The 20927-nt window shown below is 44.1% G+C and overlaps 1 protein-coding gene across 2 annotated transcripts in view; it reads left to right on the top strand.

Annotated features, from left to right (window-relative positions):
• The window catches only part of RGL1 (ral guanine nucleotide dissociation stimulator like 1), a 65840-nt gene that overhangs the window by 41067 nt on the left and 3846 nt on the right, over window positions 1-20927 (top strand). For both annotated transcript variants that reach the window (XM_031595517.2, XM_031595518.2), the window contains exons 5-15: window positions 1475-1659; window positions 4255-4379; window positions 5010-5225; window positions 8760-8863; window positions 9616-9700; window positions 12024-12113; window positions 13688-13774; window positions 14590-14622; window positions 15313-15434; window positions 17057-17146; window positions 19175-19361. In XM_031595517.2, the coding sequence (XP_031451377.1) occupies window positions 1475-1659; window positions 4255-4379; window positions 5010-5225; window positions 8760-8863; window positions 9616-9700; window positions 12024-12113; window positions 13688-13774; window positions 14590-14622; window positions 15313-15434; window positions 17057-17146; window positions 19175-19361 (1324 nt within the window). The remainder of the gene's footprint in view (window positions 1-1474; window positions 1660-4254; window positions 4380-5009; window positions 5226-8759; window positions 8864-9615; window positions 9701-12023; window positions 12114-13687; window positions 13775-14589; window positions 14623-15312; window positions 15435-17056; window positions 17147-19174; window positions 19362-20927) is intronic.

Below are 20927 nucleotides of genomic sequence, written 5' to 3'. Positions count from 1 at the left end.
GAAATAGAGGAATAGTCTTAGTGTCTCAGAGAAAATATGTGAGACTTCCTTTTCTCAGGAATTTTGATGTCAGTGGTGCATTTCCTTATGGAACAGAGCGTTTTGCTTTCATGTCATGTCCTGTTCTCAGTACCACCCTAGGTGTCTGTGAGACAGATCCTTGTTGGCGTGTCATGCTCATGGAATCATGGATAGGAAGCTCCCAGAGTCTCTCATTTCTCAAAAAGTTCCTATAATTTTCAAGCATCCTTTCCTTCCATGCGAGAGGCATACCTTCTTGCATGGTATGATTTGATGGTGCCTCCTTCTCTTTGAACTAAGGGTAAAATCCAGATTCTGCTAATGTTTCTGTTACACGTTTTATCCAGGGATTAGCAGACCCAATCTGTTTTCTGGGCTCAGCCATCTCAGCTCTTCCAGCCTGCTGCAGAGAGCTGGCAGCACCATTGCTGCCATGCTGCACAAGTCGTGGTCAGCCTTTTATCTGCACACACATGCAGATAAATCTCACAAACAATCTGCACTCATAGAGGTTCAGGCTTACACTGCTTTTTCCAGCACACACAGCCTTGGTGAATGGGCAGCCTCTCTTCTAAGAAAGCAGGCACCTCTGATTAATACAATGTGCAGGACTCTGCTTGGGACTGCGTTCCCAGGCTGGGCAGTGTGATTGATGAGAGGAAAGACACCAGAGGAAGTGTTTGATTTAGCACTTCCACCAGGAAGCTCCTGTCCTGAAGGAGCCACAAATACCCTTCTTCCTCCCTTGTATTTTTCCACCACGTCCCTGGGAGCAGTGACTGAGCAAACACTGCAGCCGTACTGCACCACAGCAATTCCCACCAGTGCAGGAGTGAATTAAGAAATTATATTCTGCTTCTGATTGTGTGCATTGTGTCTGGTAGTCATTCAACGGTGGTCACAGTACAGCTAAGAGAAGATGCTTCAACTGCTTAAACAAAGGCTGACTCCAAGGTAGTTGGCAAGTCTAGCTTAACAAAGTACAATGCAGGGAAGCAGGACCATAATGAATCCCAGAGATAGGAAATGATTTGGCTTTATTTGAGGTTGCTGATCTGATATGCTTGGGAGATGGTTTTTTTTTTTGTTTTTTTTTTAATTATTTTCTTAATTGCTTTATGTATTACTACTTGATATCCTGAATTTAGTAGAAAGGTCTTGGTATTACTTAAACGGATTTTGATTCTTCATTACTATGCATTCTGGGGCTGCACTTGGATCTATTTGTAGTAGAGCAGATCAGAAGCAACTTCACTCAAGTCCCTGCAAAATCTGAGCGATATCTTAGTAAGATTCCACGCATAGAAAAGAACAAATGAAATTCTGTGCTCGAAAACGTCCTTGTACTGCCTTCATGAGGGGTATGAATGCCGTGGTGTTTCCATTTTCATACAGATACATGCATTTGGCAGAAGCTGTACAACCAATGTACTCTCTTTGTATTTGCTTTCAGTGCAATAGCATCAATCTTACGAGCGTGGCTCGATCAATGCTCTGAGGACTTCAGAGAGCCTCCCAGCTACCCATGTTTGCTGAAGTTGCTGGAATACCTGCAGAGGAGCATGCCTGGCTCTGACCCAGAGAGAAGGGCACAGAACCTTTTGGAGCAGTTCCAGAAGCAAGAAATAGAAAACGATCGTAAGCTACCTTCCCTTCTTTCTTTCTTTGTTTTCACATGCTGAATGGTATCCTGGTATTTACGTAGAACTACATCTTATTAATGCTCACATTAACTGCTAATATTGTGAGGCTCACCAATGACTTCATTCTTCTTTAATTTCTGAATGAGACATCAGGTTCTGTGTGAATAGTACAGTACAGTGTGGGAGCCTTCTGTTCATTCTGGGGAGGACTGGGAGTCCCAGCACTTCTGATGTTCAGCCAGAGTCTCAAGACTGCTGCAGCAGCTGAGTGGTTAACTGTCAGCAGATTCCCCATTGTCACTGAGTTAAAACAAACAAGCTGCTATTCAGCTGGTCCTCTTACTTCAACCCTCACAGCAAAAGAAAAACCCGAAACACCAAAAACCAAAATCAACCCCAAATCAATAAAAAACAAAACCAAAAAGCTCATCTTACTGCGACAAAATACAGCCTGAGTCACAGCCTTGTTGCTATGAAGCTTTTCTTCCTAGTTACCACCATGTCAAAGGAAGTGTATGTGGTTGTTTTTTCCTATTTGAGTGGCTGGCTGCTTGGTATCCAAGGACAGAGGAAAAGGTTACGTTACTGGGGGTCACAATCTACTGAAACAATAGGGAACTGTGGTAATGCAGATATGCTGTGTGCAGTGCCGAGCTTGACACATACCCTTATCCTGCTTCAGAAGTTTCCTGTGCCATGAGCTGAAATGTCATAGGAGCTCCCATAGTGTGTGAATGGGAGCTAAAACCAACTTCCAGGTTTGGCAGAGAGGCAAGTGGGAGTAATTCATGGAATAAGGGATAAAGGAAATGAGGGAAAAGAAACATTTCATCCCTAGACTAGAGTCTTGCTTGCTGGATGTCCCAGAAATGCCATGTCAGTGCGTAACGAGGTGCAATGCCAAGTTTGCTGGCTCATTGACATGTGTGTAAGAAGCACACAGAGCCCAAGCGGTCTCCTTACTGAACACAGGGAAGTGAGCAGGGTTGCTGATGTGTGCCCATTGATGTTCCTCCCTGAGTTCAGTTCCCACAGGTCAAACAAAGGCAGCTCAGAAGAGCTATATTCGGATTCATCTGTTGTTCAAAGTGAGCAGCAGTTCCCAGCAGCCCTGCTTTCTGCATTTGTTTCCTAAAGAAACAATTGGAAAGGCTCTTCTCTGAGTTATAGACAAGTCAATTTGAGTAACATTTTCCAGGTTGGGGCAGAATGGAAACAGTGAATTTGGATAAAAGGAGAGGAGGAAAATGCAATTAACCTGAAAGGTCTACAGAGAAGAGCTTGAGCTGTGGCTTATTTTATCATCACTCCATCTTTGCTCGTTTCTCCGACTTCTTTCAAATCTTGTAATGTATGCCTGCAATCATATTTGAAGACTGGCTGACAATTATTGTTCTAAAGCACTAACGTTGTGCTATAAATTTACAAATTTAGGTCCTAATCACAGAATCATAGAATGGCCTGGGTTGCAAAGGGCCACAGTGCTCATCCAGTTTCCAACTCCCTGCTATGTGCAGGTCGCCAACCAGCAGACCAGGCTGCTCAGAGCCACATCCAGCCTGGCTTGAATGCCTGCAGGGATGGGGCATCCACTTGGGCAACCTGTTCCAGTGCATCACCACCCTCTGGGTGAAAAACTTCCTAAAATCCAACAGTTTGGTTTGTGTAATCAAACTTCTATTCAGTGCTGCCATCACCCATTCCAGCAGTGTAGGTGCCAGCTGCACAGCTGAAAGCTGCTCCCAGCCTCAGCACCAGCAGGTTGAGCAATACCAAGCAAGGTGAGTCAGCCTGGGTCAGTCAGAATCACAGGATTGCAGGGGTTGGAAGGGATCTCAAGAGATCATTGAGTCATCGAATGGTGCAGTTGGAATGTACAGATGGAAATCATGGACGTATAATTTGTTACAGCAGAACTTCAGGAGGTTGCACTGATGATTATGTTTTGCAAATTTATGAGAGCCAATATTTTAAAAAGCAGCAAAGTACTGCTCTCTATCTTATTGCTTTAATGTTTGCTCTGCTTTAATTGAATACAAAGGATTGCATAATGTACTCTGAATGCACTGCTTGTTTTTGTTAATGAAATCTCACTGGTAGTAAACACAATGCTTTTGCTGTTAGACTTCAACTAAAGGGAAAGTCCAATTTTCTTTTTTTTTTTTTTTTTTTTTTCCCATTCTTTTGTACTTATTGTCACCTTCCAGTAAAAGGGATTTGAAGAGGATTTATTTTGGGGATTTTCTGTTTGACTTCCTCCTTCACTTGCAGGCGTATTTCTTTGTGGCTTTTTTGTTTTTTTTTTTTTAGTGTGTCTTTGTTCCAAACTGTGGAAGCCAAAAGGTGACACAGGAACATCTGGGAAATGGTGTGCAATGCTGGAATAGCTTTTCTTCAGTATGTAGTCCTGTGAAAGTGCATATTGTGCCACTATACCTCATACATCCTTTTCTTTCCACATCCAGGAGGTGAATTCTGGATGTAAGAACATTTCTCATGCAATGGTTTTTGAATGTAATCACAGTAGCAGCTGCTTTGATTCACTGTTTGCTGTATAAATTTACTAAGTCATGTTTTCCATCCTGCACAGATGAGTTCCATAGCACTTCCCCCTGTAATCTGTATGATGAAGAGGAAATGGAAATTAGTGGTCCAGAAGAATTCTCTTTTTTCCGGGAAGACCTCGTGGCAGAGCAGCTGACGTACATGGATGCAGTATGTACAGTATATGTACTACTTGAAATGCTAGGGGAAATACTGCTGGGCTTCTGAGTTGTTTTTGTGTTATTTCCTTTTAATGGTTTCAATATAGTGCTCCTGAGTAAGTCTAGTTCTGGGCCACAGAACGTAGCTCTGCTTGGTCACCCAAACCTCCTTCATTTCCTTGGCTTTTTCCTTCAGTCATTCTGAAGATTTAAAAAAAAAAAAACAAATAAAAGAAGGGGACAGTGTTTATGTATGCTATGTATATTATGTAGCCTTTTTTGTGTGTGTTTTTTTTTTTTGTTTTTTAATTATGTTGCTATCTGGTCTAAAAACATACACATACTCTAATTCTGATGTGGTTTGTCTGTGCCATCCTACTTCAAACTAGCATTATTTATTTAACAAATTTCCCCTCAGTTACACTACTAATATAAATGTGTCTCTTATATTCCAAAGGCTTAGCTGGCAGTTCTTCTAGGGCATCAAGCTTACAAGCAGTATGCTGAAGTTTATATTTTAAGCTAAGAGAAAGCAAATATTTGTATTTTAATATGGCACTGGACTTCTAACATGCATTTCTTGCTGATGGTAGAGACCTAAGAGGATCCTGCTGACTTAGACACCTCTGTTTCACTCTAGAAACTCTTCAAGAAAGTTGTGCCCCACCACTGTTTGGGATGCATCTGGTCTCGAAGGGATAAGAAAGAAAACAAGCACCTGGCACCCACCATCAGAGCCACCATCTCTCAGTTCAACGCGGTTACCAAATGCGTTGTCAGCACTATCCTGAAGAGCAAAGAACTCAAAACACAGCAGAGGGCCAAGATCATTGAGAAGTGGATTCATATTGCACATGTAAAGCATTTCTTCTGGATTGTTTGATGTTCCTCATGCAGGTGCTTTGGAATGAGGGAGAGGAAGAAGGAATTGTGTGCATTGATCTCAGGCCAATCTTAGCTCTAATTCTTTCTAGATTTGGCCAGCTTTCTTGCTAATAGCAGATTGATACTGCCACCTTTTTCCTAGTTCCTTCTCCTGTATGGAAATTGGGTTGATGTTTGTCTCTCTGCATGGTGGGGAATGCTAATTAATAAATGAGGCAGATAATGTGCCTTGCAGATGGGGAGTGCTGCATACTTGATAATGTAACGTTGATGATAAGATGGATATAAATTCAGTCAGTTGAGTTCCCTGGTAAGAAAGTACAGCTTCTATCAGTGACAGAAATGATGTGGTGGTTGATCCCCACTGCACTCCCTTTACCAGGCAGTGCAGTGACAGGACTAACAGTTTTAAACTAAAAGAAACCAAATGGGAGGAGGAAATTATTTCTGGTAGAGGTGGTGGGGCACTGGCACAGGCTGCCAAGAGAAGCTGTGGTTGCTCCATCCCTGGAATGCATTCAAGACCAGGTTGGACTGGGCTTTGAGAACGTGGAGGTGTCTCTGTACATGGCAGGGCATTGGAACTGGGTGAGCTTGAAGCGCTTTTCCAACCCAAAGCACTCTGTGATTCTATTGTATCACCACATGTTAGAAGAAAATTGAATAGAAATGGAAAACTGGCAGTGGTGTAGGCAGTAGGCAGTCAGAGTGAGCTTTGCACTTCACTTGCCTTGGCTGTTAATATTCAGTCGGTGAGCATCAGCCTCCCTCTCCTGCATCTGCAAATGATGTAAGAGGTGAAGCCAGGTATGGTGGAAGACAGCATAACTGCTCTGTTTTCCTACACATACATTTAAATATGAGTGTATGTATATATGAAAGTGAAGTGCTAGATTTTAAGAGCAGAAAAAAACAACTTCTAAGTAGTAGCAGCCTTTTTAACATGAGAAAAAAAATGAATTTATTGTTTATGCTCTTTTGTTCTGAAAATTTCATGAGGCTAAAGAGTCATTTGCTTACTGAATTATTCCTTGTTTGCATTGGGTCTGCAAACAAGCTGGGTTTGGGATGGGGCAGGTGGACAGAGCAAGTAGTGGTGCAATATGGTACTGGTCTCATCATCTTACTTTTCTGCTTTTTCACTGTCTTAGATTTATTTCTCTCTAATACATTCTTCCTCTTTGCCTCAATTCCTTTGTCTATTAAGAGACTGTGTGTTTCTTAATCTTGGCACAATAGAGTTTTGCATACCTTCTTTGCATAACTCTAGTTACCTTATTTCTTAGATTTTATCAGTTACATTTTACTGTCAACTTTTTAATAAGTCCCTTTCAGAGCACTGGGCTGCTGGCACCTAAACTAGGTCTCCTTTTTGAAAAGAACTTTAAAGCACTTTAATATGGCTATCTGTTGACTTTGTTTGAAGAATCACATGGATTCTTTCAAAGCTCTACAAAACAAGCAGTCATAAAAGGCTCAAGCCAAACAGAGACCTTCCAACCTTGACAGTGCACGTCTGTGCTTCCAGAGGCAGCACTGTTAGTACTGGCACTTAAGCTCCAGCATCTGCATGGTTCAGGAAACTGGTATGGGGAAGTTCTTTCACCTCTGCTTTGGCACTTAAGTCGACTTGTTATCTGCTGCCCACTTTATAGACCACGTGAATGGATTAGGAAGTTTGATTCTTATTTCCTGTGTGCAGATCTCCAGTTAATGGAGCAAGCTGGGCTGCAGTCTGGGCAAGCAAGCATGGAGCTGCTTCTTGCTCATCACAGGGCAGCAGGAAGGGCCAGGGAAGCCAGGCCAGGCACCATAATACTTGTTCTGTGGATGGAGAACTTGGTTCTTCACCTCTGTTTATCCAATCATCTCCCTTTACTTAGTTCATGCACTCAATTAAATACTCCAGTCTTTGCTAGGCACATGAAAATGCATGTGCACACTGCAGAATAATTGCACATGTAGGACAGCCACTTGCATATAGTGTCAGCTGCCCACTTCTGAAGGAAGCTGCTTGCTTTGTGCATGCAAATGAGTGTTTGGAATAGTTAGATGCCTGAATTAGAAAATAATCCACTCATTAAAGTGCAGTTATTCACTGACAGCTAACTCTGTAACTTAGCAGCATGGAGTTCTGCATTTCTTATCTCCTCATCACTTCTGGATCCAGTTTCTTAGATTACAAGGAAAGCTGAATAAACTGCAGCCCTCTCCACTCCACCTTCATCTAAGCAGGAGCAGCCAATTTTATTCAGACAGTATTTTCTTTAAAAATAAGAAGTAAAAACGAAATAATTAGTATCCTGTTACGCTTCATTTAAAAAAAAATAAATAAATCCAAGTTCTTTCAGAGCACTCTGCAGGATTCTTTCTGGTTTTCCCCTTGAGAAGGACACAGCGTGAAACGAAGTCGTTCAAAGCAGTCTAAAAAATTCTTATATGCAAATGGGAGTTTGCTAAAGTTTAGGCAGCAGTCAGTTAGAACACTGAGAACGTGAAATCCAATATTGAATTCCTAATGAGCTTTTAATCGTATGACATGCATTTTAAGTCAAGATGGTTCCAAACTGAAGCTTCCAGTCGTAACTCCTGTCATACTTGAGAAAAAGAAATGTGAAGGATTTGCCTCTAAATCCATATTCTCCACACTGAACATGAAGAAAGAAGGGTTTCGTTCTCAGAGGTGTCAGAGCTGTGCCTTCTTTGGCTGCAAACCGTGCAAAATTAGCTTTTGGGTCTTGTGTGTCCTACCACGTGATCTTGAACTTGGTCTTCACAAGTTCTTCTTAGCCATATATTAGTCTGGGGTGGTGATGCACCAGAACAGGTTGCCCAAGGAGGCTGTGGATGCCCCATCCCTGCAGGCATTCAAGGCCAGGCTGGATGTGGCTCTGGGCAGCCTGGTCTCCGTAGGAGATTTTGCCATAGCAAAGCTCCATAGGAAATGCCTATGAAGCAAATCTCTCTGTCAGGATTTGATTCCAACTCTGGAAAAACTTAGAAGGTTTACTCTTTAACAGGGTGCACGTACTTGAATAACTGGTTATTCCAATCACGTCTTTAGTTTTAATTGACACTAAGACGACTGAGGGTTTACATTTTAAATACCACACACAAAGAGGGGAAGCCTGATTTTTTTTTCCCCTAAAGGGAAGCATAAGGAGTTGGTGCCTATAAAGGGCTTTTTAGGAAGCATAACAATTGCACTCTTTAGCCTGGCTTTGTGAGCTCAGTGCAACTTATTTTTTTCTAGGGCTGGACTCCATAATGCTGCAACATCTTCACAAGTACGTGAAAGTGAGGAAAACAAGATATAAGTGCCAAAGCCCATAAAGCATTTGGTGTTTGGAGGGGGGATGATATTTTTGATGCTCGGTATTTGTACAGCTGCCTCCTTAGCAGTGAGAATATGTAGCAAGCATGACAGCGGTCAAACAGAAGAGCACTAACCTAGCCATAATGCTGACCTTTAATGCTCCTGTACTTCTAACCACTCCTTTTGCAGGAATGTAGGATCCTGAAGAATTTTTCCTCCTTGAGAGCCATCGTTTCAGCACTGCAGTCCAACTCCATCTATCGGCTAAAGAAGACCTGGGCAGCTGTTCCAAAGTAAGCCTTCCCCCTCCCCTTGTTTTGACTGTTCCTGTGGCTGGCCCCAAAGGCAAGAAGTGCTCTTTCTCTTCATCATCTTTTTCTCAACCTTCCCACTCTGCTCCTTCATGGACATCTGTTCTCTTTCAGGAGAATTTGTCATTCCTGTGAGGCTTAGACCCCTTTTTTGGGTCTGACTGCTCATCTTTGCTGTTGAGGGATCAATTTGTTCTCAGGGGCACTGGGTCTCTTCCATCCTTCCCAGCATGTTGGATCTCCCGCAGCCCATTCCACTTTCCTTCCACTGCCCTGTTTTCCTGTTCAAAATATTGCTAGCTCGGGTTTGCAGTCCTGGACAACAGAAAGGATCTTATGCATCAAATGCTTTTAGCTTTCCAGAGAGCATGAAATAAGGCAAAAATTAAGTACTTGGGATATGTCTCACAACAAGACATCTTGCTACCCGTTTATCTACCTTCCTACAGGAATTTTGCACCAGTACGACTGAAAATCCTGTTTACAGTCTGAATCCCAGTACCTGTAGCTTGTATGGTGCTGTCAAATAAAGCTCTGCCTTTTCTTGGAGCACCACAAGGTCTCTGGAGGGTTCCTAGGAGATGTGCTGAATCTCCTTGAGTGCACCTTGATGTGATTTTTTTATATGCTTTGCCGTTATTGATTCATGAGGGAGAAAAAAGGCTGAAGAGTAATCTGATCTGATTTAAAGTGCTTACTAATGACCTAAATTATTCAATTCTTTTCCTGTGCAGGGACAGAATGCTGATGTTTGAAGAGCTGTCTGATATCTTCTCAGATCATGACAATTATTTGACAAGTAGGGAGCTGCTAATGAAGGTGAGAATTAGCTTGAATTGCAAGGCTCATAATCCCAATGAAAGCTGAAGTTAGCCCAAGCAGCTGCCAAAACTCATCTCTTCCTAAGCTACTGCAGTGCTTCAAGGGAGAAACAGTCTATAGCTCGTAACACTTTTTTGCTAGGATGAGGTGATTTCATTGTTCATCTCCGAGCAGATCTGGAAAGGTTCAGATCTGCACTGATGAGTGGAAAGCAGCTCCAGCAAGATTCTTGACTGGGTTGCACCACTGTGACTTCACTGGAACAATGCCACTGAGCTTCAGCTGAGGAATTAAACCAAGATGTTTATCCAACTGTCCTGTACCTTTCTTGGAACCAGAAAACAGGGCTGGGAATCTCAACAGAACAAGCTTCCTGCTCTGTGTGTGGCCAAATGGACAACAAAGCAGGCTCTGTCTGGAATAGTTTGACTGGTGTGCTCTCCTGGGCCAACCCAGCAAGCTCAAGAGCTTGAATGGAGTGAAGAAGACTAGCAGAGATGCTTACATTATGTAGCATCTGAGGAATGTGTCAGTGGCAATTTTTTATTTTTATTTTTACATAAGAAGTTTCTCTAAACCAGCTAACCAGTTTACTTTTTGGCAGTTCTATCCAGTCTATCTGGCATTTGTACCTAACCCTTGATATCTGAAACACTGTTATGCTCCAGAGTGACTGGTGAGTGCATTCAGAACTGGCAGTCTGTTGTTTATCACCCATTTACAGTCAGCCTGTAGCTCAGTTTTAAAGCAGGTGAGACAGTAATAAGCATAGAGGAAAAATGTGTGTTTGGAATGGTTTGTTTGAACTAAATATTAAAAAGATGAAACAACCCAATCCAAGCCCAGACCTTTTGGCTCCCAGCACATCACTCTCTCCAGCTGCTGTAAGCAGATCTGCAAAACATTTTGAAAGCAGTGAGAGGAGAAAAATTCCATAGAATTAGCTAAAATCCTTCTCCTAGTTCTTGTGGACTGATTTGGAATGATTGGAGGATTCACACATGCTGCATCCTTACAGTCCTTGCTGTAAGCAAGTCTCCCTGAGGAGGTCGTGTTTGACTTTGTCTATCCATCCTGCAAATCTAAGTGCAGAGCAGACAAAACACTGCACAAAACAGGTTGTCTGGCACACAGAAGGGAATGCTCTGTTCTCTCCTCCCCAGGCAATGGCTCTGCTGTGAGCTGTAGCTTCAGCTTCTGGGCCTGCCTGTTGGCTGCTGCTATTTGTAGGGAGCATGTAAACAGAAGGGGTTTATGAGGGTGGATAGTGATAGGACAAGGGAGGATGGTCTCAAACTGAGACAGGGGAGGTTTAGGTTGGATATTAGGAGGAAGTTTTTCACACAGAGGGTGGTGAGGCACTGGAACAGGTTGCCCAAGGAGGCTGTGGATGCCCCATCCCTGCAGGCATGGATGTGGCTCTGGGCAGCCTGGTCTGCTGGTTGGTGACCCTGCACATAGCAGGGGGCTGGAATTGGATGAGCATTGTAGGCCTTTTCAACCCAGGCCGTTCTATGATTCTAGAGAATCTCGTTTACCTTCCAGTATCTTGAGGACATGGATGATTCTTTTCCATTGCTCGTTTTTCAAGTCAAGGAAGGAAATGCAGAGTTTAATCCATCTGTTCATTAAGTGTGACTGGTAGAAGTAAAGATTGTAGCGAGAGGCTCTTTACAAGTACAGGCTGTTGTTTTGTGCAAGGTTAAAAAGACACTGATGATTCATGCCACATCTATCTGGCCGCTGGAAAAAATAACAGTAACTCCCAGCATCCCATATGGATCTGGGGAAATAAAGGCTGCAGATGTATTGTGAAATAGCTCATCCATTCATAGGAATTGTGCAGATCAAAACCTATTACTTCCATTTCCTGCGTGTTTTTGGATTAGTCAATAAGCCACAGAGGTTAGTTGGATCTCTGTGTTACAGCCTAAGAAAAACAGCAAAGCATTACATAAGGCAGAGATGTTTACTCATAGCAGTCCTCATTGGGAAATTAAACAGAAATCAGAGAAGCATACAGACACCTAAATAAGCCTAAGCATCTCAGGTTTAAACTCTTAGGAGATTTACAGTAGAACTTAGCTTTGGCCAGAGCTGAGCTGTTTTACAGAGAAATTCCCCCCTGGTCGTCTGGTGGGACTTTGCCAAAATCCCCAGGTGGTGCACAAGACCCAGAAAAGCAGCACATGCATGTATGCCCAAAAAACTGTGCTAACCTAGCTTGCCTTGTTAAATACATGTGCAATGATTTTACACAGACGTAGTTGCCAGCTTACAACTTACCTCCTCCATTAACTGCCTTTTACATCTCTTACAGGAAGGAACATCCAAATTTGCAAATCTGGACAGCAGTGTGAAAGAAAATCAGAAGAGAACACAGAGACGTCTTCAGCTTCAGAAAGACATGGTGCGTCTGGTGCCCTCCTCTCCTTTTTGAGCTGGGAACGTGGTTAAGTTTATCACAGTGAATTATGAGAGAAAGCAGAAGCTAGAAAGGTATCTAAAAAAGGGAGCATGCAGGAGGTAATGCTCTTGTGGATGCCTTCTGTCACGCAAAAAAAAAATCACTGATAATCAATGCTGTTGATTAGCTGATACCAAGCAAGTGAAGCGCAAAGCTTAGACCGACTGTGTCACACTGGATGTGTTACACTGTGCTCCAGTAACACCTGTCTGTGTACTGAGGTGCCAAAGGAAACAGACCAGGCATCAACTTAGACGATGTGCTCAGGGAACTGGTGCTGAGAACGCTCCAGGATCACAGGGTTTGGTGGATGTATGCAATGTATGCAGGGACCACGCTGTGTTCCCTGGTGCCGACCTCCCTTTCTTCCCTGACAAGAGATAAATGGGTGCATCAGGCTGCTACTCCTGTCCCCACTTGTGTATGTTTCACATCCAAAGCAGCTGTTCAGGATGGACGCTGAGCCAAGTGCTTGGCCTGAGTTTCAAGTCTTGCAGAGATTTACAGAGCATGTCATGTAAAAGAGGGACAAATGAGTGATGTGTATAAACATGTGCTCGTCGCTTTCAGCTGTCTTGTTTCTGCCTCACAGGCGAGAACCCCATCAATTACTCTTGTTATCCTTTAGAGAGTAATGGAGAAAGCTATACAATTGTTTCTTAGTAAAATATGTAATGTAAACACTGGGATTCTTGTGATAAAGAAAATTAGCTCTGGCCAGAGCGGAAATCTCATTTACTTTTAAACAAGCTCATGGAGCTTCTGACAAACCAGCTTGAAAATTGCACAGAGCTTCACAGAGATTGCTTTGTAAAATGTCTGGTTTCCAGTCTGCTGCTGAAAATGGCTTTTGTCTCAAAGTTGGCAAAGATTTAAAAGAACAGGGGAAGAGAGATCTGGGATAGGAAGGCAAAACTGCTGAATATGATTTTTTGTTTCTCTTTTAGTTTGACTGGAAAAAAAATACTGATCCTTTTGGATGGTAGGAACAAGCATTTCCTTCACGAGTGTAGGAACGGCCTGAACTCTGTGACTGGTTGCAGTCTAGAAAGTTAAAATTTGAACGCTGTGTAATTAAAATGCAGTGGATGGTTGGGGGAGAAGTGAATTTTTCTTGGAGGAAAAATCTGTGACTTGATGTACTTGATTGTCACATAATGTAGCAATGTAATGGAGTAAAATCCCACTGGAGTGAAGCAGAAACTTTCCACCAGCTAGCCAGGATGGCTCCCAGCAGGTAATGGAGAAACTCTCAGTGCTCCTCCCACAAGTAGGGTTTCCCAGTGACTGTTAGAAATATTGCAGTATAAAGCCACTCCTCAACGTCTGCAACAGCATCCTGCTTCTCAATAGGATTTAATTTGAATTCTAGCCTAGATACCAAAGGTGATGCGATGAAAGAAAGCTTCAGTGAAAAGACTGATGTTTGGTTAAGCTGCTTTTATTTCTTCTTTTGGTACTGTTTGAACATTCTAATAATTTCCCAATCCATCCAACACTGCTCTGATCATTTGCAGGGAGTAATGCAAGGCACCGTCCCTTACCTTGGTACCTTCCTCACTGATCTCACCATGCTGGACACAGCCCTTCAGGATTACATCGAGGTAATTTGGGGCAATGTTTTCAATCCTGCATGCTCTCCCTGCCTGCCTGGCACTGAGCGTTTGTGTTCTTCTGTCTCCTACTGTGTTCATGTGCAGTTCTCAAATCTGGAGGAACAAGTGAGCACAGGAAGGGTAGCAGGATTGCAGGAGTCTGGTCACATAACAGAGCCTGAGGAGGGGGTCGATTTTCAGAGGTGTTTGTTTCAGAGGTTTTTAGACGCCTTTGAAAATTGGTTCCCAATTAATGCAGACACTCGAGGAGCCCTGCTGCAGGCACCCAGACTTAACTGTGCCAGTGCTGATGGTTATGATAGGAGTGGGCAAATAAATTTCTGTCTGGGCTAGTAACTGCTGCTGGCTTGTTTGGTTGTTGTTAGTTTTTCCAAGTGTGCTATAGCAGGCTTGAATGAGATTGCTATATATATCCGTTTTCTTTTTGGCAGTTTCCCATTCCTCTGTGCTTTGTGTTCAGCTGGTGTTCCTGAAGCTTGCTGGAAACGCTGCTGAACTCACAGTATAGGCAGAAATCAAGTTTGTTTCCTGCATGCAAGGACTTCCTCGGACCTGATCTCAGTGCAGCTTTCTTATACTGGACTTTTCTTCTTGAGCAGATTGCCCAAGAAGACAGATAACGTTTGGAGATCCATATACATGAGTGCTATGGTTTTCATCCAATTGGGAAACAGTATTTTTAGAAGGTCCTTGCTCAGGGCAGGCCTCTGGTCTATGTTAGTGTGCTACTCCATCTTATTTGTGATTAAGTTCAACTGAGCACGTGCTCTTCTACCCTGATCCTTTCTCTTTGCTTCCAACAGGGTGGCCTGATAAATTTTGAGAAGAGGCGAAGGGTAAGTTACATGTTGTGTGATTTTCAGTTCACTGATGCCCCCTTCTAGAGAATTCTCATGTTTGACGCCTGTTCTCTTTGCTGAGGCATATGCAGCACGTTGGGTCACATTTGTTTGAATAAATTTGTGCCCAAATCTCTGTCTGGGGGCCTGAAAGTGACTTGGATTTGGCTATGATGGAGCCATTTCCTTCCCCAGCCACTTCCCAGCTCCATAAACTGTTTCTTGGACTCACCTTTTACATATAACTGCATGGTTCAGGTTATTGATAAGAGTAATTTATGAACTTGTGTCTCTTTGCTGTTTGTGGAAGAGGAACTGCTGTGCTGCTGCTCAGCTGGCTTGCACTGATGCTGCACTTGGAAAAAAGCTCTGTGGTGGAGCGTGGTTCCTTGTGCTTGTCTTTGAATTGGTGCATCTTTAATAAAATGCTCATGTTTCAATGGACATTAAGGATACTGGGGAAAAAACAAACAAACAGAAACTACAGCAGATTTCATTGATTGTAAACTGGTTGTTGAAATAGTTCCTCAGCTGCAAGTCACAGTAAGTTTGTCCTGGGTCTGTTGTTGCATATATTTAGTATATGAATGACTCTGTTTGGCTTTATCTCGTTTTCTATTTATATGAATGAATCTGTTTGGCTTCATCTTGTTTTCTAAATAGAATTTCTGTTTGATTATTTCTTAGGAATTTGAAGTAATCGCCCAGATTAAGCTCTTGCAATCTGCATGTAACAGCTATTGCATGACACCAGACCAAAAATTCATCCAGTGGTTCAGGAGGCAGCAGCTTCTGAGCGAGGAGGAGAGGTATGGTTCTGCATCCAGCTGGCAAAGCAGGCTTTGCTTTTCTTACCCCAAGCCCACCTGGATGAGTTATGTCAGCCATTAGGGATCCTCTTACAGATGTAGCATACACTGCTGCTCCAGCATGGTGGAAATACATCTGTCTGCTGCTCAACAGCTGTAGAAAAACTGCCTAACACTGAGCAGGGCTTAGTTCTGAGATTGGAAATGAGGGTTCTGACTTTGAAATGTGAGAGCCTGTTGTGTCTGGGCTGTCTGCATACCCAGACACACTCAGACCATGATCCTGCAGCTTCCTGCAGAAGCTGGCAGCCCGTGGCTTGGACAGGTGCACTCTTGGCTGGGTAAGGAACTGGCTGGAGGGTCGAGCCCAGAGAGTGGTGGTCAATGGAGCTAAATCCAGCTGGTGACCGGTCACGAGTGGTGTTCCCCAGGGGTCGGTGCTGGGGCCTGTCCTTTTCAATATTTTTATTGATGACCTGGATGAGGGCACTGAGTGCACCCTCAGTAAGTTTGCAGATGACACCAAGTTGGCTGGAAGTGTCGATCTGCCTGGGGGTAGCGAGGCCCTACAGAGAGATCTGGACAGGCTGGAGAGCTGGGCTGAAGCCAATGGGATGAGGTTTAATAAGACCAAATGCCGGGTCCTTCACTTTGGCCACAGCAACCCCAAGCAACGCTACAGGCTTGGGGCGGAGTGGCTTGAAGACTGTGTAGAGGAAATGGACCTGGGGGTGTTGGTTGACGCTCGGCTAAACATGAGCCAGCAGTGTGCCCGGGTGGCCAAGAAGGCCAATGGCATCCTGGCTTGTATCAGAAGCAGTGTGACCAGCAGGAGTAGGGAAGTAATTGTTCCCCTGTACTCAGCTCTGGTGAGGCCGCACCTTGAGTACTGTGTCCAGTTCTGGGCCCCTCACTGCAAGAAAGACATTGAGGCCCTGGAGCGTGTTCAAAGAAGGGCAACAAAGCTGGTGAGGGGTCTGGAGCACAGGCCTGATGAGGAGCGGCTGAGGGAGCTGGGATTGTTCAGTCTGGAGAAGAGGAGGTTCAGGGGAGACCTTACTGCTCTCTATAACTACCTGAAGGGAGGCTGTAGCGAGCTGGGGGTCGGCCTCTTCTCTCGTGTAACTGGTGATAGGACTAGAGGGAATGGCTTCAAGCTTCGCCAGGGAAGATTCAGGCTGGATATTAGGAAATACTACTTCTCTGAAAGGGTGGTCAGGCAGTGGAATGGGCTGCCCAGGGAGGTGGTGGAGTCACCGACCCTGGAGGTGTTCAAAGAATGTTTGGATGTTGTGTTGAGGGATATGGTTTAGTGAGAACCATTGGTGATAGGTGGATGGTTGGACTGGATGATCTTATAGGTCTTTTCCAACCTTAGTGATTCTGTGATTCTGTGATTCTGTCAGGATGCAGAGCACTCAGTTGGTGGACACAGGCAGCAATAGCCAAGGCAGCTCAGAGCTCGTGGTGAAATGTGGGCTGCGTTCCTCTTTGTGGGGTTGCAATTCTTCTGTGAAGTGGGATTTCTGAAGATTTCTGAAATGTCTTCTTTGTTGCTACTTTGACATATGTAACTAATACTACTGTATGTAAAAATTGAGCCAGTGCTCTCTGTCCTGCAGTTACAGCCTCTCGTGTGAGATTGAAACAGCTGTTGACACGAGCACCACATCACCAAAACCTCGGAAAAGCATGGTGAAGAGGCTCAGCCTGTGAGTATGACTGGGATGTAGCAGCACTGTGTGTGTTGGTCTGAACCAGGATGAAAGCAGCAAGCAGAACTCATTTCACCAGCTGAAAACTTGGCTGGGAACCCAGACCACCACATTACTTTAAGGAGACACCATCGGCCAGAAACTCTTAATTCTGTCTGAAGCTGTCTTCTTCTATTGTTATAACTGATTGTGAGGATTATTAATGATGAAAGAGATTAGAGACAAACAAACCTTTTTAAGAGTCAGGAAAAGGAACAATTTTTGGATTGGGTTATAAATTCAGTACCTATTGTGCAATAACTTCCCTGAACGCAGTAGCAAAACAGAGTAAATGAGGATAAAGTCTGGCCTGTTATTAGTCTAATTTACTATCCGCATGCAAAAATTCCTTGCAGGATTTTACTATGATAATGAAGGTTGGCAAAAAGGCATTGAAAATAGAAACAATCTGCCTAACTGCCTTCAGGTTGGAAAAGGAAAATAATCATGGGGACACGGTCCAATTTAGTCTAATAGCTTAAAGATTTGGGTAGGTAAAGAGCAGGGGTGTGCAGCCCAGCAGATGTGGAAATAACAGATGAGCAGGAGCTCAGGGAAAGCTGCAGGGAATGAAAACACAGGTCAAGGGTCAACGTCAAAATATCTTAAAGGTGAGAAACGTGAACCTGATGTGAGAGGAGATATGAAAGTGTTAGTGGCATCATCAAGATGAGGGGAAAAACAATGAATTTAACAGCTCTGTCAGCTCTTAACTGTTCTTTCCTGGCAGATTTTGTACCTAGCTTCCTCAGAAGAGCAAACAGCCATTCATTTTACATCACCACTACTACATCCTAGGGTCTGAAAGAAGAACAGATTTTTCAGTCCAGAGTTCTGAGTCCTGATGTGCAAAACAATACAGTGAACAAACCTGTGGGTAGCTGTTTGGGAAAGGTGTGTTCAGTCCATCCAAGTTGGTTGTGAAAAGCTGTGGCACCACCAGCTTTGCAAATGGCACTGCCTCAACTCTGAGAGCTTTGCACGAGTCTCTCCTTTGGTGTGTGCCTAAACTGAGTGTAAGAATTGTCACTGCTGAATTGGTCTCTTATTTCTGACCGTGTTTCAGTGCTCCAGGATTGTAATTTGCCATAGCATCAGCTTTGTTTGCACTGTGCAGGCTTTGTGTAAGGAGCTGTTTCATCTACAGGCTGAAAGTATTCTGCAAATTAATACTGTAGAAAAGACTGGCTTAATTTTCCTGGAACCACTGAGTGACACCACTCTAAATTGTTTTAAATCATTAACTACGTGCTGACGTGGCATCTAATTCACTTGGTTTCTCTGCTTTATGTATTATACAAGCTTGTTTCCTTTGGCACTCCTTTAAATTTACCTGACCTGCATTTGGAAATGAGTCTCGGTGAGGGAGAGCCTGTCATTTGTGTCATTTACACTTTCTTGTCATCTCATTGTGCCTGTGCCCGTTTGAGCTCAGAGAGAAACTGGTATCTGTGGCAGCTTTTCTGAGTGCAGGAATGTGCAGCAGAGGTGAATCTGCATTCTGAAGACCTTTGCCCAGTGTATGGCCACACATTACCCATCACTCACTGTCCTACTTACTCACAGCGTCTCTGTCTTGAGTTCCTTTGTGTCAGCGAGACAATGGTGTGCAGCAGTCCATAAGGAGTGAGCTGCCAGGCCTCTAGCTTGGTTTGTAAACATGTCATATTTACCATCAATCACTTTCTGGCAAGAGAGTCTGAAAATGTATGAGACTGAAGAGAAGCCTCGTTTATGATAGTGAGCGTTAGCTCTGATTTTGGTCTTGCAGCTGGAGCTTATGCGAGGTCAAGACAGGACTATGTTAGTGTGTAGCAAACTCTCTTGACAAATGATATAAACAGTAGGGAGGAAATGAAAACAATAGGCTACTTGAGATAGAAAAGCAAAACAGTACAAAAGATTTTGCACCGAATGACAGCTTTGCTCAACCCAGCTCCGTTCTGCTTTTGCTTACTGGCTGTTACGCTTTGTTTTCCATATTAGACTGTTTCTGGGCTCCGAGGTGATCACCAACAGCACGCCCACCAAAGAGCAACCCAAATCGACTCCAAGTGGGAGCTCTGGTGAGAGCATGGACTCGGTCAGTGTGTCATCCTGTGAGTCTAACCACTCTGAATCTGAAGAAGTCTGCGTCACTCCCATAGACACTCCTGATGAGCCACAGAAAAAGGTACAGCCTGGGGCTGGTTGCCAGCACAATTGGACAAAGGCAGGCTTTCCATATTGCCCGAGCCTTGAGTCTTGATTAGGGCACTGCTTTTAGGGGAGTGGAGAGACTCTAAAAATAACTGTGTAAAAATGAAAGCAATCCAGTCGGGCTTTTTGCACAATCCCTTTCGTGTTGCCAGGATACCAGGCAGACTGCAGTTTGCCTTCTGTGAAACCAGATTTTAATGCGGTGCCTGACAGTGTTTTTGGTTTTAGAGGAGGTTTTGGAGCAGTATGAGGTTAATTTGTCTCTCAGCCCCCCATCATGCTTTTTGGGAGGGATGGGACAGACTGGCAGCATTTCTACTTTGGAACCATAGGAACTGGGGTGAGGAGCCAGAGCATCCTGCTCGCAGATGGTGGCACATCTCTCCAGCATGCAGCAGTGTGACGTTAGCAGTGATGAGGACGGGAGGATCTGTAGGCTTCCCCAAACAAAACCAAAGGAGATGGATCATTTGAACACGAGTGAATCAGCAGCAAGTCATTTCACCCCAGGCTGTCTCGGGTTCAGTGAGCTCTTCTGTGGTTAGCAGCCTGCTGCCATGCTTGTCGTGCTGAAGCAATTGATGTGACACAGCTGTGTTTTAGCTCATGTGTATGTTGGTGACAGCACTGTGTCATCCCAGAGCAGGCAGGGCTGCTGCAGCTGCCCCTAGGAGAAAGGCATTGCACCAGCAAGCCAGGAAATCCCCCTTTTTTCCTTCTTCTTGCTTGGCAGAGCCCCATGCCCTGCACATGGGCATCTGGAACGTCCCCCAGCAACATGAGTGTAAAGGTGTAGGGATGAAACTGTGTGTCTGTGCTGGCAGCAGATGGGCTGGCCATTTTCTAGTACATTCTGGACAGCCAAAGTGTAAAGTCAGGAAGGCAGTAGGTGGGATCTGATTGGGGGATCCACTGGGACACCTTCTCTACTGGCAGATTCTTCTGTTTTGTTCTAAATCACGAAGACATTTTAGGGATGTTTAGGCTTGGGCTTATGGCTATTTGAAATGAAATTGCATTTCGTGTTCTTAAACCAAATGGGGCACAAGGTCCCAGACGTCAGCATCCATCTCACTAAGTCATTCAAGCAGTTCAGCTGGAGTGGTTGTTAAAGTGGATTTGAAGCACGAGTTGGAGAGGGAACCTCCTGGCGGCAGCTTCTGAGCCAGGCATATGGATGAAAATGGTGAAACCCTGCACTTCAGGGGGAGGGAAGGAGGCATAAAGAATAGACAAGGAGCAGGGGCAGACAAGGAAGGGTGTGTTTCTGTATATGTATGTGTGTTTTCACAGCAGTCACCAGTCCAGTTCCATGTGCAAATTTGGGTCTTGCTGCAGAGCAGAGTGCCCTTCCCACACCCATCTGTCCCCAGCCAGGAGCCCACTCTGTTCCTTGTTTCTGCTGCCACCTCCTGGCCTTCGCACAGTCTGAGCAACTCACCGAATTGGAAGCAAGGAAGCACTAAAATGCTGAAATGAATCGTCAAGTTTTTTGTTTTTTTGGGTTTTTTTTGGATGTAATTCTACATAGAGTGCAGAG

This window comes from Phasianus colchicus, chromosome 9 (genome assembly GCF_987193195.1).
Source record: "Phasianus colchicus chromosome 9, bPhaCol1.hap1.1, whole genome shotgun sequence".
NCBI lineage: Eukaryota > Metazoa > Chordata > Aves > Galliformes > Phasianidae > Phasianus > Phasianus colchicus.
The sequence above is the reverse complement of the archived record's forward strand: the minus strand, read 5'-3'. Positions and strand labels throughout refer to the sequence as shown.